Source organism: Tiliqua scincoides, chromosome 2 (genome assembly GCF_035046505.1).
Source record: "Tiliqua scincoides isolate rTilSci1 chromosome 2, rTilSci1.hap2, whole genome shotgun sequence".
In the NCBI taxonomy this organism is placed as follows: Eukaryota; Metazoa; Chordata; class Lepidosauria; order Squamata; family Scincidae; genus Tiliqua; species Tiliqua scincoides.
Genome location: NC_089822.1, coordinates 235644147 through 235665293, shown reverse-complemented (window position 1 = coordinate 235665293; position 21147 = coordinate 235644147). Strand labels below are relative to the sequence as shown.

Below are 21147 nucleotides of genomic sequence, written 5' to 3'. Positions count from 1 at the left end.
ATCTTTGACAACAGAAAAATCAATGTGGGATGAACATAACTTACGTGGGCTAGATTTTGAGAAGATAAACGAGTGTCCCATTTTCAAGCTGATGGTTAAAGCATACAATTCTTATAAGCACTTGGTTCTTTTGGTCCATACCACATCCAAAGATTAACAAGGCTCAACAAATACACAGAAGCAGACTACCAAAAGAAAACCACAGAATGCAGGCCAAGGCTCAGTCATACGTGCTTTCCATGTTCCAGCCTCCACAACCCACACTAGTGCATCACAGAGATGAGGAGTAAAAAGCTGCCCAACATCAAGTGCCTAGAGAGTAAAACAGCACCAGATGATCAAAAGATCCTAGCCACCCACTTTCACTTTAAGCACCAAATCTTATAACCAAGATACAGATTCACAGCCCAATCCTGAGCTGCCCAGAGCGCCCAGGCTCAGTGGCACCGAGAAGGGCTGCCGCTGAATCCTGCACCTCCCGCACTACCGCGGGAGGCTCCTTGGGAGAAGGGGATGTTCCTTCCCTTTCCCCGAGTAAGGTAAGCAGTCCCGCAATGGGGCTACTCACTTTACCATGGGAAAAGGCTCTCATGTAGGGCACGCAGCCCTCCATGAGCACCCTGAATCCTGCGGAGCACAGCTCCGTGGATCCTCCTCCTTCCTGCTCCCCGGCACGCCTCCCGCCCGCCCCTTCTCCATCCCCGCCAGCCTCCCCCTCCCCGGAACGCCTCCTCCCTACCCCGGTCCACAGCCCACCTCCCGTTCCGCTGCTCTGCAGTCCGGGAGACCGCCGAGCCATGGAAGCTGGGCGACCACCCCGCACTAGCCCAGCACTGGCCGGTGCTGGGCTAGCACTGGCGGGAGCCCAGCAGTGAGCCCCGCAAACGTGCCTTATGGCACGTTTGAGACTGTGGACGGCAGCACAGCTGTGTGCCGCCGACCACAGGATTGGGCTCTCAGTGTCCTCAGATATGCAAATCAATTGTTTCTTACATAAAATGGAATTGTTCTGGTTGCACAATAAAAACAGCTTTCCAATGCCTATGATGTGCACTTTAGATTTCACAACCTAAATGACTTTACAAATAAAAGGCTTGACAGTTTATTCTTAAGTTCTGTAAAACAGCGCAAATTGAAGTAATTTTTCTCATCATAAAATTTCTAGCAGGAACAGAAAGCACTGTCTAACTTCAGAAGGGCACATAATGCATTCCTTTTAATACATTCACTCAATGTAACAGTTAAGGACACAAGGCAGCGCAATTCCAGAAGTAGTACATCTGTTAATATCATCCCATTGGAGAACTGTGCTATTCACGAACACATGAACAAAAACCCCATCACAGCCACAATTTGCTCAGACAGTGACAAATGTCAAAGCAAGGTTTTCATCTGCATTAGTTGAATAGGCTCATAAATGCGCCACTAACTTAAAAGGGGTGTTTGGGTAATAGAGCCTTTTAAGAATGTCTTGCAGTGACACTCTGGCACTTGGCTATTTTCACTTAGTTACTAAAAAAGGCAGAGCCTTTCCAATAAGATGTGTGGCACTTTACACCACCACAAGGCACAACAGACACAGAGCCAAAAGTGAATTCTGCCTTGTTTATTGTTGATGTACCTCACCCCACCTGTGGGCTGGCCTGGGGCTCCTACTTAACAGAGTTGTGCTAGCTTGGAGCAAGTCCCTCCTCCCAGCCAGTTGATGTCGAAGGCAGGCTATTAGCAGGATAGAGCCTCAGAAGTGCTTCTGGGGAGGGAGTTGTCACACCCTTCATTTTATTTATTTCTTTAAGAAATTTCTTTAAGAAATTTGTAGCCTGCCTTTCCCATGCTGAAGCAAATGCCTAAGGCGGCTTACACAGCTTTATTATAAAGTACAAAGTATCACAACCAATAAAAAGAAAAACATCAAACCAGGCATTAAAACATGAATTTTAACATTACACAGTGAAACGTAAACCAACATCTAAGAAATGTCATTGGGCCAATTTAGATCAAATTAGTTGTCACAGACAGCAAATCACTCAGAGTCACAGAAGGCAAACATTAACTCAGCAACCAAATACCAGATGAAGTTCCCAAGTCTTAAGAACTCCTCCAACCCACTCAGCTGTTCTATTCCCCACTTGCCACCTTGCAATATGGTTGAAGTCAGGTCTGCCTCTACCCTACCCCGCCTCCCCTGTCTGGGATCTCATTGCCACCAAGGATGGAGGTGTGTACAGCTACACTGGGGAAGAGGAGTAGCTTCCTTGTTGCTGCCAGGTGCAGACTCTGCATCAGGCATTCTTGGCAGACTGCCACAGATCTTGGAGAGGGGAGACCACCCCATGTCAGCGCATGTAGAGTCACCCGTGGTAAGTTCAATGCCAGACATTTAAGACCCTTTCCTTGTCCTCCAACAATTATATAGGAAATCTGGCAGACAAACCCTATAAGCCAGTGAAGAGTGAGTCTAGGGCAGTAATCCTACTTCAAATCATCAGCCAGTCAGTCTCTTAGCAAGTGATCGTCTCTCTGCCCAGCTTGCCTCTAAGGACTCTTGAGAGAATAAAATGAGATGATCCCATGCATGCTACCCTAAGCTCTTTGAATGAACAAGGAATCCAAACATAGTAAAAATAGACCTTTAAGTCAAATGACACATTTAGTACCCTGGTAGGAAGAGACTGGCAGTGCGTCTGCTCAGAAGTAAGCCCCATTAGGTTCAATGAGGCTTACTCCCAGCTGCATATCACTGCAGCCTAAGGTGCACAGCATGCAGCATGGAGCTATAATGCAGAGCAGGAGCCCAACTCCAATCCAAACCTTGGAGAAAGGTGAAGAGGAGGCAGCCATTTCCATAGATGCTTTCCTCTTTGATTTATCAAACCCACATAATGGCCTCCTAGTGGGATTAATAAGGCTAAGAAGTACCCCCAAGTCAGTGGTCCACTACACCTTTGCCCCAGGGCCCTGACAGACAGACAGACTGCCTTCCTTCAGATTCAGCTTATCTTCCATTTTTGATCTGTAATTCCCCTCTTTTTCAATGGGATCTAAATTATGCCAGTGACAAGCACATTCCTCAGTGCTAAGGCCAGGTGGCTGGTCACATCAAGATGCTTAAAAATATTCCTTTTAAATTGGAGATAATGAGTCAGTCTTTTGGGTGGAGAGAAGAGAGCAAAAAATAAGTTCAGAGGAAAAAGTAAGAAGTAGCAGTCCATTGCGAAGGTGCGTTTCACCATCATTCCACAACATGTCAATTGTCCTTAAGCAAACTTTTGTGACCCTTCTTTAGAAAGGTATTTGGAAAATCCCTCCTTTCCAAACAAAGGAGTGTGTAAACCACTGGCAAGCAACATTAAACAGAAGCAATCAAAAATTTAAGAGTACAAACTTACCAACTGCAGTTTGACTACCCTCATGCAGAGAACTGTTTTCTTGAGATGCCATCTTTTTTGCATAGGCTTTAACCCACCAAGGCTGGTATTTCAACAGATGGTGAACAGCTTCATCTTCAAAAAAGTCAGCACTGGAAAGAAAAGGATTCGTGCACTACAGTTTGATACCATGTATGCGGCCAATGTAATACTTTACTGTAGGATTTTAAGTATACAAAACAAGGACTTGACGTGCACTACCATCACACACAACTGACATTTAGAGATCTCCATTTTGCACACTAAGCACAGGATGTGTGAAAAGAGAAAAAAAAATCAGGCCCTTGTAGTTATGCGTATTTGTTTTTTAAAAGATTTATGCTTGAGAGCGCAAGCTATCATTTCCTCTGTTCACTCCTTCAGGTCATTTCCATGTCAATCCTACAGCTGCAGTGCATTTCTTTATTATTTCCACTTAATACCCAGCTTTCGAAAGCTTGAGCACAAACATAATCTGTTTGGGGGTGAAGGGAAAAAGAGAAAGGAAGGATGAAAACCAATATGCCTTTCTGCCAAGCAAAAATGGGAAAAAATGCAGGCCTCCTAGAAGAATAGTTCCCTTCCAATACATCAGAAAGAACTTTGGGAGCACTGGGAGAACCTGGAAAGTAAAAAAAATCTGAAATACTTCTTGCTCATACCATTAACATCTCATGTTGTTAATGAAGTCATGTTTCTGGACATTATTTGAGCATAGTTTGGAAATATGAACCTGGATGGGCTCACTCATATGCAAAACAAGCACTATGACTCCAAAAGTTCTTCTCTGGCTTGGATTTACAGTGCTGCTTCCCACCTACCATGCTTAAGAACACAAGAAGAGTCCTGCTGGATCAGGCCATGGGCCCAAGAAGTCCAGCTTTCTGTATCTCACAGTGGCCCACCAGATTCCTTAGGGAGTACTCAAGACAAATAGATACCAGTATCCTATTCTGACACCTTTGCATCTGGCATTCAGAGATAAAATACCTCTAAAACCCAGAGGTTGCATATAGACACCATGGCTTGTAACCTGGGAACTTTTACTCCATAAATCTGTCCAATTTCCTCTTAAAGGCACTTTGGCCAGGTGCCATCATCACATCCCGTGACAAGCTGTTCCACAGGTTAATCACAAGCTGGTGAATAAATATTTCCTTTTGTCAGAAACTAGCAGAAAAGTTATCAAAGAGCAAAACTTGAAGATGAAGGTTCAAGTCTTTCAAGGAAAACTGGACTGAAAACAGTCCTTCTGAAGAGTATGTCATGTGTCCACACATTTGACCTCAAACCAACATGCTTACTGAGAGACAGTCTTCAGCTGATTAATTAAATCTGGACAAGAAAGAGGTTATCCTGGGTAGGAGGCTGGCTGCTTCAGTAATGGTGCATCCACCCATTCTAGACGGGTTAGCACTCCCCTTGAATGCACAAGCCTGCAGCTTGCAAGCACTGCTGGAAACAGCTTTACTCCTGGATACAGAGATGGCAACTGTGCCCCAGGATACTTTTGTACAGCTTAGACTGGTGCATCAGCTGTGGCCATTTCCTTCTCAGTCAGGCCTTGCTTTGGTCACCCATCCCTTGCTCATCTCTTGCTCTGGATTACACACACTATGCAGGCCTGCCCTTGAAGCCCTATCGGAAACTTCAACTGGTACAATACATGGGTGCAAAAGCATGTGAGTTGGCCTGTCAGCTGGGTGGAGTTTCCTCAGCCAGAGATGAGCCAATGGGAAGATAGGAGTTAGCAGGAGGTTTAAAACAAGTACTAGAGAACAGAGGAATTTTAGGAGGGTGAGAAGAGAAATTAGCTATCCTTAACCCAGTGATTTTCAACCACTGTGCCACAGCCCATTGGTGAGCCACAGATGGTGTGCTGCAGGAGTCTGGGAGAGGATCATTTATTAGTAGGGATGTGAGCCCCCCACCACCATTAGCAGAGCAGTGTGTCATGTCAGTTGCCCAAAAACTGATGGTGTGCATGGAAATTTTAGAGACTTGTCAGTGTGCCATGAGAGAAAAGGGTTGAAAATCACTACCTTAACCTGCTGGACAGATACACTACCTTAACCTGCTGGGGATACACTGTCCTGCAAAGAAAAGCTTAGCTATATGGCTGCAGATCCCAGAGAAAAAAGGAGGGGATAGCCAAAAAGGTACCCCATGGTGGGCAGAGAGAGTAGCTCCTCCAGAGGTGAGGGTGGCTACACAAAAAGAGGATTTCCAACCAACATCACTGAAAATGGACAGGGTGGAAGCCTCTGCTGGAGAGAGACTACCAAACAGACAGCCTGGACGCCATCAGTGGGGAAGAAAATGCCAAAATTCTGCTCCTAGACCAGGGGTATTCACAGGACTTCGGACAAAGAAAGCAGGATGCTCCTTGGTGATGATGGCATCTGAAAATCACCTGGGTGAGATGGAGTTGGTAGAGACTGCACACATTTTGGAAAGCAAGGTCATTGTCAACATGGCCGTATTACTCGTTGTGAATAGGCAGCTACAATGTCCATAGATCAAATGATTAAAAGTTTTCCCCATCAAAGGTGAACTCAGCTATGAAACAACATTTGAACCAGTGGTTCCCAAACTCCTACAGTAGAATTGGGAACCAGGTATTTGCACGGGCAGGGAGGGGGCAGCAACAGTGCTACAGAGATCACTGCACAGCTGCTGCCCAGGAGCTTTTTTAATTACCTGGTGGGGCAGTGCTGGCCTCCTGCGGGGTCCTGGAGGCTCGCAGCCCCAGTGATCTCCCCCATAGCTTGTTTACAAATCCCTTATCTCCACTCTAAAGCTACTTCAGTTTTCAGGGAAATCAGGAAGTAGCTTTAGATTGGAGATGGTTTTCTACAGCAGTTGCTGAAGGATCAGAGGGGGCTGCGAGCCTCCAGTAGACCAGCACTGCCCCCCAGGTAAGTAAAGAAGCTCCGTGGCAGTGGCAGCGCTGAGATTTCTGCAGCACTGTCATTGCCACTGGAGCAGGGCCATTCCCCTTAAGGGGAATGCCCTATTTCCGGTTCCCCTTAAGATCATAACCCACCAGTTTGGGAATCACTGCTCTGCACAGTTTGCTTTTACAGGATAGACATTTAAAAAAAAAAAAAAAGCTCAATGGCTAGCTGCTATTCAAGGAATCAAGGCTGTCACACTTCTGAATACTTTACCCAGTTGCAACTTAAAACAAGGTATTGGAACAAAAAAAAACAAACAGTCCTTTTGCAATCAAAACAGATATAAACTTATGCAACAGTCAAAGCTCTGGAGCTCTAGATATTAGAACAGTACTCACCATCAGGCAGATACTTACAGATAATGATCAGAATCAAATTTGGCAGCTTCTGCCGCCAGCCGTTTTTCTCTGCGTTCAGTTGCAGGAGTCACATCTGGATTCTTAAGGTCAATGACCTCATTGAGTTCATCCTGAAAAGACAACAAAAACAAAAGAATTAACCACCAAGCTTTAAAGAAAAAACATAACTGTTAAAGGTTTAGTTAGAAAGCTACAGGGTTTTGCATTATATATATATATTGGCAACCTTCAGTCTCGAAAGACTATGGTATTGCACTCTGAAAGGTGGTTCTGGCACAGCGTCTAGTGTGGCTGAAGAGGCCAATCCGGGAGTGACAATCCCTTCCACACCAGGAGCAAGTGCATTCTGTCCCTGGTCTGTCTCCCTGGCTATGGGCCTTCCTTCTTTCCCTCTTAGCCTCAGACTGTTGGCCAAGTGTCTCTTCAAACTGGGAAAGGCCATGCTGCACAGCCTGCCTCCAAGCAGGCCGCTCAGAGGCCAGGGTTTCCCACTTGTTTAGGTCCATTCCTAAGGCCTTCAGATCCCTCTTGCAGATGTCCTTGTATCGCAGCTGTGGTCTACCTGTAGGGCGCTTTCCTTGCACGAGTTCTCCATAGAGGAGATCCTTTGGGATCCAGCCATCATCCATTCTCACGACATGACCAAGCCAACGCAGGCATCTCTGTTTCAGCAGTGCATACATGCTAGGGATTCCAGCACGTTCCAGGACTGTGTTGTTAGGAACTTTGTCCTGCCAGGTGATGCCGAGAATGCGTCGGAGGCAGCGCATGTGGAAAGCATTCAGTTTCCTCTCCTGTTGTGAGCGGAGAGTCCTTGACTCGCTGCAGTACAGCAGTGTACTCAGGACGCAAGCTCTGTAGACCTGGATCTTGGTATGTTCCGTCAGCTTCTTGTTGGACCAGACTCACTTTGTGAGTCTGGAAAACGTAGTAGCTGCTTTACCGACGTGTTTGTTTAGCTCGGTATCGAGAGAAAGAGTGTCGGAGATCGTTGAGCCAAGGTACACAAAGTCATAGACAACCTCCAGTTCATGCGCAGAGATTGTAATGCAGGGAGGTGAGTCCACATCCTGAACCATGACCTGTGTTTTCTTTAAGATGATTGTCACTCCAAAATCTTGGCAGGCCTTGCTAAAACGATCCATAAGCTGCTGGAGATCTTTGGCAGAGTGGGCAGTGACAGCTGCATCGTCGGCAAAGAGGAATTCACGCAGACATTTCAGCTGGACTTTGGACTTTGCTCTCAGTCTGGAGAGGTTGAAGAGCTTTCCGTCAGATCTGGTCCGGAGATAGATGTTCTGTTGCAGTTCCAAAGGCATGCTTCAGCATGACAGTGAAGAAAATCCCAAACAAGGTTGGTGCAAGAACACAGCCCTGCTTCACGCCGCTTCGGATGTCAAAGGGGTCTGATGTGGAGCCATCAAAGACAACAGTGCCCTTCATGTCCTTGTGGAAAGATCTGATGATGCTGAGGAGCCTGGGTGGACATCCGATCTTGGGGAGAATCTTGAAGAGGCTGTCGTTGTTCCCTGCATTTCTCCTGCAGTTGTCTAAGGGAGAATACCATATCAGTGGTAGACCTGTTGGCTCGGAATCCGCACTGCGATTCTGGATAGACGCTCTCTGCAAGTACCTGGAGCCTCTTTAGTGCAACTCGGACAAACAACTTTCCTACAACGCTAAGGAGAGAGATGCCACAGTAGTTGTTGCAGTCACCCCTGTCACCTTTGTTCTTGTACAGCGTGATGATGTTTGCATCCCTCATGTCTTGAGGTACTCCACCTTCTCTCCAGCAGAGACAGAGGATTTCATGCAGCTCAGTGACGATGATCTCTTTGCAGCACTTTAGGACTTCAGCAGGGATGCTGTCTTTCCCAGGTGCCTTGCCAAAGGCAAGGGAGTCCAGGGCCACGTGAAGTTCTTCTAGGGTTGGTTCACTGTCAAGCTCCTCCAACACAGGCAGGCACTCAATGTTGTTGAGCGCTTCTTCGGTGACTACATTTTCTCTGGAATATAGCTCAGAGTAGTGCTGCACCCAGCGTTCCATCTGCTGCGCCCGATCCTGGATGACCTCGCCTGCTGCAGACTTCAGAGGGGCAATTTTCTTCTGTGTTGGACCTAGGGCCTGCTTGATACCATCATACATCCCCTTGATGTTTCCGGTGTCAGCTGCTATCTGTATCTGGGAACAGAGCTGGAGCCAGTAGTCGTTAGCACATCTCCTGGCAGCCTGCTGGACTTTGCTGCGAGCAGTTCGGAGGACCTGCAGGTTGCGCTCACTGGGACAGGCCTTGTATGCTGCTTGAGCTCTCCTCTTTTCCTCAATGACTGGTGTCAACTCCTCAGAGTGGGCTTCAAACCAGTCTGCCGTCTTGTTGGTCCTCTTGCCGAATATGGACAAGGCGGTGTTGTAAACGGTATTCTTGAAATGTTCCCATCTGTTGGATGCGTTTGCATCGGCCGGGCCTGGAAGAGATTCCTCAAGTGCTCGTGCAAATTCCTCCACTTTTCTCTGATCCCGGATCTTGCTGGTATCAATGCGAGGTCTTCCTTCCTTTTTCATGTGATACAGTCGCTTTGCTTGCAGTTTCACTCTGCTGCACACCAGGGAGTGGTCAGTGTCGCAGGCAGCACCGTGATAACTGCGTGTGATCTTGATGCTGGGAAGGCTGGAGCGTCTGGTGAGGATCAGGTCGAGCTGGTGCCAGTGCTTTGATCTTGGGTGTCTCCAAGAGACTCTATGTTGGGGCTTCGTGTTGAAGAATGTGCAGCTGACACAGAGACCGTGATGACAGCAAAACTCTAGCAGGCATTGGCCATTTTCGTTCATCTTCCCAGTGCCGAACTGACCTAAGCAAGTGGGCCACAAACTGTTATCAGCACCAACTCTAGCATTGAAATCGCCAAGGATGAACAATAGCTCTTTTACAGGGATCTTCTTGATAGTGGTGGCCAAATCATCGCAGAATTTGTCTTTGGCTTCTGCTGGAGATGACAGAGTCGGTGCATAAGCACTGATGAGTGTGACAGGTCCTGCTGATGACTGGAGCTGCAGGGACAAAATTCTTTCACTTCCCACAGTAGGTGGGATGATGGATTCCAGCAGGGTATTTCTGACTGCAAAGCCAACGCCATGTTCCCTGGTTTCGTTTGGTGGTTTTCCCTGCCAGAAAAATGAGAAATTTCTCTCCTTGACAGATCCGGAATCTGGCAGCCTTGTCTCTTGAAGGGCGACGATGTCCATCTGCAGTCTGCTCAGCTCCATGTCGATGACAGCTGTTTTGCGTGCATCGTCTATTTCTTGCAGGTCATCAGAGAAGCCAGGTGTCATTGTCCTTACGTTCCAGGTGCCCAGCTTTAGGGCAGGAGTTTTCTGTTGCATGGTGCAGAGTTTTCGATCCGCTTGTCGGTTTTCACCCTAAACCCCATGCACCCCATAAGGTTAACGGACCGTGGCGAGGCAACACCTTACTGGCTGGGGACTGCCCAGCTTAAGGCGGGCGGTAGCTGCCCAATGAGATGCAATGATCTCTCCCACTGTCGGAAGCAGCCCCTGGCGTCACGCTCTACGCCAATCGAGCGAAGACTTATAACCGGTAAACTGCTGCTTGCCGTGTTGTGCCGACACCGTATGGCGAAGTTGGAGTGTCCTCTCCAGTGCGCGAAGCCTGGGTAAAGAAGGTATGGAGGATATGCTGTTACCCATGCAGCAAATCCCCCCTCTCCACGTCGCTGGAATGGTCCAATGGAAAGGCAGAAGCCAATACGGTTGGTTCCAGCGGCGTCGCAGGAGTTGCCGGAACGTGACTGTGTTCAGTCATGAACTGCCTCAGGTTGACTCCTGAAGCCTTTTCCTTAACTGGATGTAGCCACAAGGCAGTGGAGATTTGGGATCTGAGTGAGTGAGTGAGTGAGTGAGTGAGTGAGTGAGTGAGCGAGCTAGCTATAGGGTTTTGCATTAAATCTACTGTAACAATATCCAAGTTTGCAAGAACTCTTAATGAAGCTTGTCAACTAACCAGTTAAAAACTAATCGATTTGACTTCAGTCAAGTATTTTACAACACCAAGAATGGTCTTATAGCAGCATCATTTGTTATCCTCATGAATCCTGCTACAGCATGTTGGTCGTTCCTTATTGCATGTTATCAATATTGAACTATAATATGTTTGCTTATTAATCTCCTATTCTCCCTGAGAAGACAAGACCCAGCACTAACTAGGCTTTATGAAATATCTAGATCAGGGTTGTCAAACATAAGGACCACGGGCCAAATGTGGTATCCTTCTGGGCCGATTGGCTGAGCTGGGAGTTGGAGGCACTGTTTTACGGTGGTTCCGCTCCTACTTGGAGGATCGGTCCCAGATGGTGGTACTGGGGGATGCCTGTTCAACACCCTGGCCCTTGAGGTGCGGGGTGCCACAGGGTTCAATTCTGTCCCCATGCTATTTAACATCTGCATGAAACCGCTGGGAAAGGTCATCCGGGGGTTTGGAGTGGGGTGCCATCAATATGCTGATACCCAGCTCTCTCTCTCCTTTCCTCCAGTCTCCAGGGTGGCGGTTGAGGTCCTGGAGTGCTGTCTGGAGGCAGTGAAGATCTGGATGGGGGCTAACAAGCTGAAATTAAATCCGGATAAGACAGAGGCTCTCCTGGTTCGGAAACCCTCGATGCAGGTGCTGGAGTAACGGCTTGCAGTGAATGGGGCTGCACTCCCCCTGAAGGAGCAGGTCCGCAGCTTGGGGGTCCACCTGGACTCGCAACTGCTCCTGGATTCCCAGGTAGCGACTGTGGCCAGGGGGGCCTTTGCTCAGCTTTGGCTGGTGCGCCAGCTGCAGCCGTACTTGAATCGTGCAGACCTGGCCACAGTGATCCATGCCACAGTGACATCGAGGCTAGATTATTGTAACGCGCTCTATGTGGGGCTGCCCTTGAAGACGGTTCAGAAACTGCAACTAGTGCAGAATGCAGCAGCCCGTGTAGTTACTGGAGGCAGGCGTTTTGACTCTGTCAGTCCGCTTCTCCAGCAGCTGCACTGGCTGCCCATTCGTTTCCGGGCCCAATTCAAGGTGATGGTTTTGACCTTTAAAGCCCTATACTGCTCTGGGCCAGGGTATCTTAGAGATCACCTACTCCCATACAATCCGGCTCGTCCTCTTAGGTCATCAGAGAAGGCTTTTTTACAAGTGCTGCTGCCTAGGGAGGTACATGGGGTGCTGGCACCAACGCTATGGAATTCCCTTCCCCTTGACTTAAGAACGACTCCCTCTCTTATAACTTTCTGGCGAGGCCTGAAGACCCTTCTGTTTAGACAAGTGTTCTGAGTTCCTGGGCTTTTTAACATCTTTTTAACATCTCTTAACATTCTTTAACATCTGCTCACAGGCCTGATCCTTTTCTAATTTGCTGCCCTATGCTCTTACCTGATTAGTTTTTATCTGACTACTGTTTTTATGATATGTTGTTTTTATCTGCTTTTAAATTATGTTTTTAACTTGTTTTAACCTTGTTTGTAAGCCGCCTTGAGTCCCTTCGGGGAGAAAGGCGGGATAAAAATAAAATGTAATAATAATAATAATATAAATACTAAAAGGTGCTATTTAGAAAGGATAAAAATTACACACCTGAAGCCGTCTGAAAACTCCCGATTTCAGGCTTCCAAATCCATAGCTACAGCATGAACTTAAGGGGTTGTCTTGGCTTTCATCATAAGGTGTCTGTTCTACTTCCCAGTCAAATTCTTCTTCTTCCTCCTCCTCACCTTCATGTTCAGCACCTGAAATTTTGAAGTGAACCAGAAGTTACCATAAAGGTGATGTACACATCTTAAAGTTTAAGAGAAACACCAACAGAACCCAGTGAAGAAATCAGAACTGTGCTGGTTTCCTTTGCTCCCATGACCACCCTACGCCGTCCACAAGTTGGCTATTATACATGACTAGAGGCATATGTGCATACAAAGTAATGCAGGCAAGCTGAAGGGCTCTCAATCACAGGGCGAGTTAAAAACCTGTATATCACTTTAAAAAGCATTGGGAGTACCTTAAATATCTATTCTGCTGCCTGGGCTCTAGAATCTAAATGAATTCTAGAATCTGGCTAGTTATAGAAGACGACTTAGCAATTACAGTTCCACATGTTGACATAAACAGCCAGGAGGATGGTCTGGTTACCACATCTCAAAAAGGACATAGTGGAGATGGAAAAGGTGCAAAAGAAAGTGACTAAGGTGATTACTAGGCTGGGGCACATTCCTTATGAGGAAAGGCTACGGCGTTTGGGCCGCTTCAGCCTAGAAAAGAGGCGCCTGAGGGGGGACATGACTGAGACATACATAATGTCAGCCATATTTCTTTACTGTTGCCTGTAAAGAAATATGTATTCCTCTAGAACTGGTGTGAAATCAGGATAGCATCTCTCTACCCACTTTATCCTTCCCATGCATAATTTTGTATCTCTTATACAGAACTGAACACTTTATGAGCTAAGAAGGGAATTCATTAGTTTTTAATTAAAATTATACAAACCCATCTCTTCCACTAAAGGTTTTGCTGATCTGGATTTCTTTGGTGCCAACAGAGCTGTCAACATATCTAATCCATCAAAATACTCTCCAGGAGTCTCCTTGGGAAGATGGATTGTAAATACACCTTGAAAGAGATTGATTTAAACAAAGGTATTTCTCCATTTAAAGAACCAGGTTATTTTCATATTCTGTTAAGCTATAAAAACATAATGTTAAGAACATAAGAATATGTTCTTATAATGTTAAAGGTAAAATTCCTACCCATACCAGATGTCATTTGCCCACTTATCCCCGGTTCAACAGTAAAAACCCTACTCTCATGTTTGCTTGCATTAGTCAAAGAGGCAAGGGTCACACAACTCCAGTTGTTCCATTAATATTTTCTTATTTTCCAGAAAAAGAAAAATAAGGAGACTCACACTTCTTTTTGAGGTTCGAAACCAGGGGTGTCAAACTCATTTCATACAGAAGGTTGAATAGCATCCATGATACCTGCTGAGGGCCGGTAGTGATGTCGTCAGGCAGGGTGATGCCATTAAACAGGTCATAACCAAAAATAAACACCTTTTCTCACTTAAGAACCCTTTAGCTTCAAATGACTGAAGAGGAATTACACAAATCTTGATCATGTTTCAAGATTTAGGAGAGCACAATTTTCACGTGGGCTGCTTTTTCAGCAGTAATACCTCAGCACTGCTCAGCAGCTGAAAGCCCAAGGGCTGGATAAAAAGCTTCTGTGGAGCACATCCGGCCCCCGGGTCTTATGTTTGACACCCCTGTTCTAAACTAACACCAAAATTACAACTCAAACAACTTCCCAGTGAAAAAATACAGAAGTCAGTTCCATATCCAAAACTCGTAAAGGAGATGCATAAGCTTCCAATGCAACAAGAGAAGCACAGATCACTCCATTTTCTTTTGCCACTTTCTGTACCGTGCAAAAGAGCCCTAACTTACAAGATCCGTATTCCACAAGAACCCAATTTAAGTAGTTCTTTATATATCCCCAAAGCAGTCAAGAGATGCAATACATAATAATTCGTCCAGAGTTCTGCTTGTCATGCAGTGTATTTTGGCAGATAACATGTGTTAGAAGCGGCGTGCACAAAGAAATGGATAACATTGGAACCATCCTGGTATCTTCCATCTAGCAAATGTAAGCCATGCTAAGTATGCTACCTATCTATTCAAAGCAATACACTTTGAAATGACAGAATGGTTCAATCATCTAGCAGTCAATAGTCACCGCTGCACTCTGTTACTGGTAGAGGCAAGTTCGGAAAGCATAACATGACAGAACAGAATTAAATTTTTTACAGATTCTTTGTTTATAACTTAAAAGCATTACAAACCTTTGTCATCATACGATGCTTTTTCTCTTCCATCTTCCACAATTTTTCCAGGAAGAGCCAATCTGTTGAAGAAGATTAAAAAGATTTTAATTAAATATCTGATATAGGTATAAAAATAGTGTACCTTTGCTGGGTTTCGACAAACCACTTGCGCATGCACTGCAAAGAGGAAGAGGTTCAAATGGCAAACTGTGGACACAATCCTAACCCACTTTCCTGCACAGATATAAGGACAATGCAGCTCCGAGGTAAGGGAACAAACATTCCCTTACTTTGAGGGGGCTTCCATGAGTGCCACCCAACTGCAGGATTCAGCACTCGTTCCATTGGCATAGCTATGCCAGTGCTGGAAAGTCAGTTAGGATTTGGGCCTGTCAGGGGTGACAGGTAGCAAGGAAATGACAGACACAGGAACAGGGAGGAAGACTGTGTACAGATTGCCAACAGGGTCAGAAAAAATAACTGCTAGGTAGAGAGACAGGTACAAGTCCAAAAACCTAATCTTTGTATGCTTAATATTACTACCTCTGATTAGTCCACAGGAAAATGAGCTACCTTGCCATCCCAGTCTAAACACAACATTTATGTTTCATATACACCTTATAAACATAGCCCGAAAGTAAATTTTTAGCCATAAAGTATACTTTTAATAATTTTGTGCATGAAACAAAGTTTGTGCACACAGAATTATCAGACTGCAAAAGGTATCACTATCTCAGACACTGGTTTCAGATTTTGGAGCTTTTTGGATTTGCAGTGCTCAACCTATACCACTATTCTGGCACATGCTCAAAGTAATGTACCAAAGATATAAAAACCATAAACAACAAAACCACCCAAAAAATTGTATATGAAGTACACTATAAATATCCTACACCAAGAATTTTCTGTCACAGAAACACTCAAAGTTTTTCCCAGTCTTCCTGGTTCATTGATGTTACTACATTAAAAAAAAAAATGTACTCAAACCATGCCAGACATTAGAAATTAAACTTGAAATAAGGAAATGGCATTACTTACCTGAGAAAGTACGGTTTTGCATAAAATTTGAACTCCTTCCCTTCAAAATAGACATCAAACTCTGAAACTCGTGCATAAGGTACCTTGATTACTATTGTAAGAAAACCTGAATCCTGGCTCAGTTCAAATGCTGGAGTAATCATGGTTATAAGGCCAAAAATATAACCAAACCACCTGCAAAATAAAAGACTAAATACTAAACACATAGAAGTGACAATTGGAGACTTTAAAAGTTTTCTTCATCTGTGGATGCCAATCTTACTTGAGATCAGGAAATTTTAATTTATAGCGCTTTTATTAAGAGCAGACACAACATTTTTGAGGCTACTTTGGTTCTCAGCGGTTAAGAGAATGAAAAACTAAATACTGAAAATGACCATTACCCCATAAATTCTTAATACCCTCAAAGAAACCTCTGGTGAGCTTTTAAAAATGCACATATTTGTTTAAACTTAATTGCTTAATCCAGTGGTTCTCAAACTGGCGGGTCACAACCCACCAGCTTGTGTAACTATGCCCTGTTCCCTTTAAGAGGCAGGGGGAAAGCAGCAAAGCTATCCCCAGGATTGTGCCCCTGTGGGGGAGGGGGACTTTTTTAAACAAACCATACATGCTCCCAGGGTCCAGGGGGTGTGGGGAGCCCTGCAGAGCGCTTGCAGGGCTCCCCGTGGCTTCTAAACAGTTAAAGTTCCACTTCCGATTTAATCATGCTTGGAATTTTCACTGTTTAGTATTGGCAACCTTCAGTCTCGAAAGACTATGGTATCGCGCTCTGAAAGGTGGTTCTGGCACAGCGTCTAGTGTGGCTGAAAAGGCCAATCCGGGAGTGACAATCCCTTCCACACCGGGAGCAAGTGCAGTCTGTCCCTGGTCTGTCTCCCTGGCTATGGGCCTTCCTTCTTTGCCTCTTAGCCTCAGACTGTTGGCAAAGTGTCTCTTCAAACTGGGAAAGGCCATGCTGCACAGCCTGCCTCCAAGCAGGCCGCTCAGAGGCCAGGGTTTCCCACTTGTTGAGGTCCATCCCTAAGGCCTTCAGATCCCTCTTGCAGATGTCCTTGTATCGCAGCTGTGGTCTACCTGTAGGGCGCTTTCCTTGCACGAGTTCTCCATAGAGGAGATCCTTTGGGATCCGGCCATCATCCATTCTCACGACATGACCAAGCCAACGCAGGCGTCTCTGTTTCAGCAGTGAATACATGCTAGGGATTCCAGCACGTTCCAGGACTGTGTTGTTTGGAACTTTGTCCTGCCAGGTGATGCCGAGGATGCCTCGGAGGCAGCGCATGTGGAAAGCATTCAGTTTCCTCTCCTGTTGTGAGCGAAGAGTCCATGACTCGCTGCAGTACAGAAGTGTACTCAGGATGCAAGCTCTGTAGACCTGGATCTTGGTATGTTCCGTCAGCTTCTTGTTGGACCAGACTCTCTTTGTGAGTCTGGAAAACGTGGTAGCTGCTTTACCGATGCGCCTGTTTAGCTCGGCATCGAGAGAATGAGTGTCGGAGATCGTTGAGCCAAGGTACACAAAGTCATGGACAACCTCCAGTTCATGCTCAGAGATTGTAATGCAGGGAGGTGAGTCCACATCCTGAACCATGACCTGTGTTTTCTTCAGGCTGATTGTCAGTCCAAAATCTTGGCAGGCCTTGCTAAAACGATCCATGAGCTGCTGGAGATCTTTGGCAGAGTGGGTAGTGACAGCTGCATCGTCGGCAAAGAGGAAGTCACGCAGACATTTCAGCTGGACTTTGGATTTTGCTCTCAGTCTGGAGAGGTTGAAGAGCTTTCCGTTTAGAAGCTTTCACTGTTTAGAAGCCACAGGGAACCCTGCAAGCGCTCCACAGGGCTCCCCAAACTCCCTGGGAGCAGGTATGGTTTGTTAAAAAATAGTCCCCCTCCCCTGAAGGGACACAATCTAGGGGATTGCTTTGCTGCCCCTGCCCCCCCCCCCAAGACTTACCCCGGGAGTAAAACTCCAGGGAAGTTTGAGAACCACTGGCTTAATCAGTTGATAGGCAGAAGATTTATCAACTAAAAACTATTTAAATTGCTTAGCCTTACATTCAATGTGGATAAAAGTGCAACTTCATAGCACATTAATTATTGTGAGTGCAGAGACAGAAGAAGGTCAGTGTTTCAGTTTAATCTAAAGCAGTGGTGGGCAAACTTTCAGCTTTAGGGATCCTGGTCATTTAACAGTTATGAGAGAAGGAATTTCAGCAGGTGCAGCTTGTCATCTCACAGGTGACAAGCTGCCTGGCTGAAATTCCCTCCTCTACACAACTGTTAAAGGTCCAGAATCCCTAAATCTGAAAGTATGCCCACCACTGATCTAAAGTAAAGAAGTATAGTTCTGCATGTGTAGTACCTGAATATAAGCCATTTGAGAAAGAAGTGGGGAATAAATCAAATGAATGAATAAAAAATGTCTACATTTTGTAATGTAACTAACCTTCTCTTGCTTATGTTAAGTAATATGTTTTAAAACAAAGGAAGGTCTTGCCATTTCAAATGATTACATTGCTTCAGTCACTTCAGCAAAGAAATACCCTACTAGATGAAACTGCACTATAATTAATAGGTGTGATAAGTACTGGATGTATAGACCTGCAGAGATCCACTCACATAGTAGTTACTCCCACCACAAAAGCGTCCATGAATTGTTACATGGTAAATATTCTATTTCTGTTCATTTCCTTTTCATCAAGCCATGCAAGACACACACACACAGGTCCTTTTACCCAGAGAGCAAAGGAACAGACCAGTAACATGATTATTTACAGGTCTTCTGGCAAGACACCAGATTCAAATGGAGTTTTCACATCTCCAAAATTCAGACAAAGCCTTACAACTCCAAATCCAGTTGAAATGGCATACAGTGTGGGTCCTTGGTAGGTATCTTCAGGGGATGCATTCCTGGACCCCCGTGGATACAGAATTCTGAAGATAATGAAATCCGCTCAGGGGCTCACAGACAAACAAGAAGTGCCTTTCCAGTCACTTCCAGCAATAGAGAATCCCCCGAATGAGGAAACCCCATCTAGAATTACATAGGATTATATGACATAAATACCTATAAAGGCCCTTGGCTTTAGAGCCTCACCTTGTCTGTTCCATCGCTCTTTTTGAAACCTGCTTTGTTGTTGGCCCATGAAGCATTAACCACCACCCCCATTTCAACCTCCTCCAAGAACCACTGGGCCAGCCAGCTAAACCCAGGATCAGTAATGCTCCATCACCCTGTTTCCTTTCAAGCCTTCTTTATGTCCTTAGATACTGACCGAGCATGGGCTGGTCAGCTAAGCTTGGGGGCTGCCGCTGCCGCTGCCTCTCCCTCTCTCTCTGCACCCCTTCCTTCCTCAAAAGGAAGGCAGCTACAGTCATCTGCCCTTCAAGGCCTGTCTTCCCTGTAAACGTTATCAGGATGATGCAGCACTGTATCTTTATTACACAGGGACAGCTCTGGAGAACTCAGACATCATGCCATTATCATCACCGTAATCCACTGCACTGTGAAGGTAGCTGTGCGGCGCTCCGATACTAGCTGTGCAGCCATACAATTTAGAGCAGTTATTTCTCAACATTTGTCCCCTGCCATAACACTTTGCTTAGTCCATTTATTGGAAGTACCACCAGAAGTACAGTAACTGGCAATGATCCCTTCCAAATTGGGAGGCCAGACACAACAGGACAAACAATGGTAAGGGGCTGTGAGAAACAGAATTCTGAACTTTGGGCCAGTTCAATAAATTTCTGTTTATGCTTTTCAAGGCTGAGAAAAACCTACAGTGCTCTAGTTAGGGCTTATAATTCTTCTTTGAAAACAGTAAGTACGTGTAAGAAGAGCCCCGCTGGATCAAGCCAAAGGTCCATCTAGTTCAGCTTCCTGTATGCCACCGTGGCCCACCAGATGCATCAGGGAGCACTCAAGACAACAAGGTACCTGCATCCTGGTGCCCTCCCTTGCATCTGGCATTCTGAGGTAGCCCACTTCTGAAATCAGGAGGTTGCAAAGACGCATCATGGCTTGTAACCTGAGATGGACTTTTCCTCCAGAACTTTGTCCAGTCCTCTTTTAAAGGCATCTAGGCCAGATGCCATCACCATGCCCTGTAGCAAGGAGTTGCACAGGCTCCTACATGCTGGTCGAAGAAATATTTTGTCTGTTGTAATTTTAGTGGATATCCACTAAGCACACACATCATGCTATGTTCCCCTCCTTCCTCCATAAAACTCAACAGAGTATCACAAGCAACCAGTGGGGAAGCCATGGCCAGTGAGCAGGTCACTCACATTCCTCAACTTATTGTATTGGCAACCTTCAGTCTCGAAAGACTATGGTATCGCGCTCTGAAACTTATGTGCCTCAACTTATGTGCCTCAACTTATGTGCCTGCAGAACCACGTCCATGAGGCTTGCCCACAACCTCCCACTCCTGACCCAGGCTGCCTGCCTGCCTGCCTGGGCTCCCCTCCAGCCTCCCCCCCCCCCCAGTGGGCTTCCCAGGCTGCACTGCTATCCACACTTTCCTGAGAGTAAGTCCCACTGAACACAATGGACTTACTTCTGAGTAGTCAGGCAGAAGAGGTCACTGCCTGACTCTCAGCCCTGCATAATCCAGGCTGCCCACAACTACTAAGTGTGGCTGCAGCTGAGCCATTTCTGCATAGACACCACAGGGACCAAAAGTACACTATACACCGGTGGACCAGGCAATAAAGGGTTGAAGAGACCACCTGGAAAGACAACCACGTGACTCACCTCCAACTCTCCACACTCACGCTTTCACCATTCTCTTTCCAGTCTAAGGACCGCCTATCTCGATGACGTACAAGCTTCCTATTGGCGGTCACATTTGCATTTCCCCCAATGGGGAACAAGGCGGCGGGGCCGCTCTGGAGGCGGGCTATAGCGTGATTGGCGGAAAGCTGCTGCGTGTCACCCAATCACAAACTGTCCGGAGGAAGAGCGGTGCCGAAGAAATGAGCCTCCGAGGGAAGGCAACCCACGTGACCCAAGGCGGGGTGGTGGGAAACAGGGTGATGTGGAATGTTGTTCCGCGCATGCGCTCTACTCGAGAGCTTCCTCCTGCTCCTCCCCCGCCCCCACCGCTTCCCAGGGATTGGTGCAGGGAGAGGGGCGCGTGGCTCTGCTGCTGGCCACGTTGAACACTGGCATAGAAACCATGCGAAGCAAGGATGGGCGAGCCCAAGTCTACTCAGAAGACTTGGTCCCATGCTGGTCAATGGGGCTTACTCCCAGGAAAGTGTGGATAGGCTTGCAGCCTGGGAGTAAGCACTGTTGAACTCAAATAAACTTACTTCTGCGTAGACAGGCATTGATGCCAACATGGCTTGCAGCCTTAGGCTGCAGTCCTATGTACACTTTCCTGGGAGTAAAGCCCACTGAACCAAATGGAACTTACCTTTGAGTAGACATGCCTAGCATGGTGCTGTTACTTAAGCATAAGAACATAAGAACAGCCCCACTGGATCAGGCCATAGGCCCATCTAGTCCAGCTTCCTGTA

At 46.3% G+C, this 21147-nt stretch overlaps 1 protein-coding gene across 1 annotated transcript in view; it reads right to left on the bottom strand.

Annotated features, from left to right (window-relative positions):
- Nucleotides 1–20419, bottom strand: part of SHQ1 (SHQ1, H/ACA ribonucleoprotein assembly factor) — an 81429-nt gene extending 61010 nt beyond the window's left edge. Inside the window, exons 1-7 of the mRNA XM_066614796.1 lie at nucleotides 20381–20419; nucleotides 15622–15795; nucleotides 14602–14663; nucleotides 13251–13373; nucleotides 12348–12499; nucleotides 6721–6833; nucleotides 3390–3520 (exon numbers count right to left, since the gene is read on the bottom strand). Of these exons, the coding sequence (XP_066470893.1) occupies nucleotides 3390–3520; nucleotides 6721–6833; nucleotides 12348–12499; nucleotides 13251–13373; nucleotides 14602–14663; nucleotides 15622–15764 (724 nt within the window). The 5' untranslated portion in view covers nucleotides 15765–15795; nucleotides 20381–20419. The remainder of the gene's footprint in view (nucleotides 1–3389; nucleotides 3521–6720; nucleotides 6834–12347; nucleotides 12500–13250; nucleotides 13374–14601; nucleotides 14664–15621; nucleotides 15796–20380) is intronic.
- Nucleotides 20420–21147: the final 728 nt, after the last annotated feature.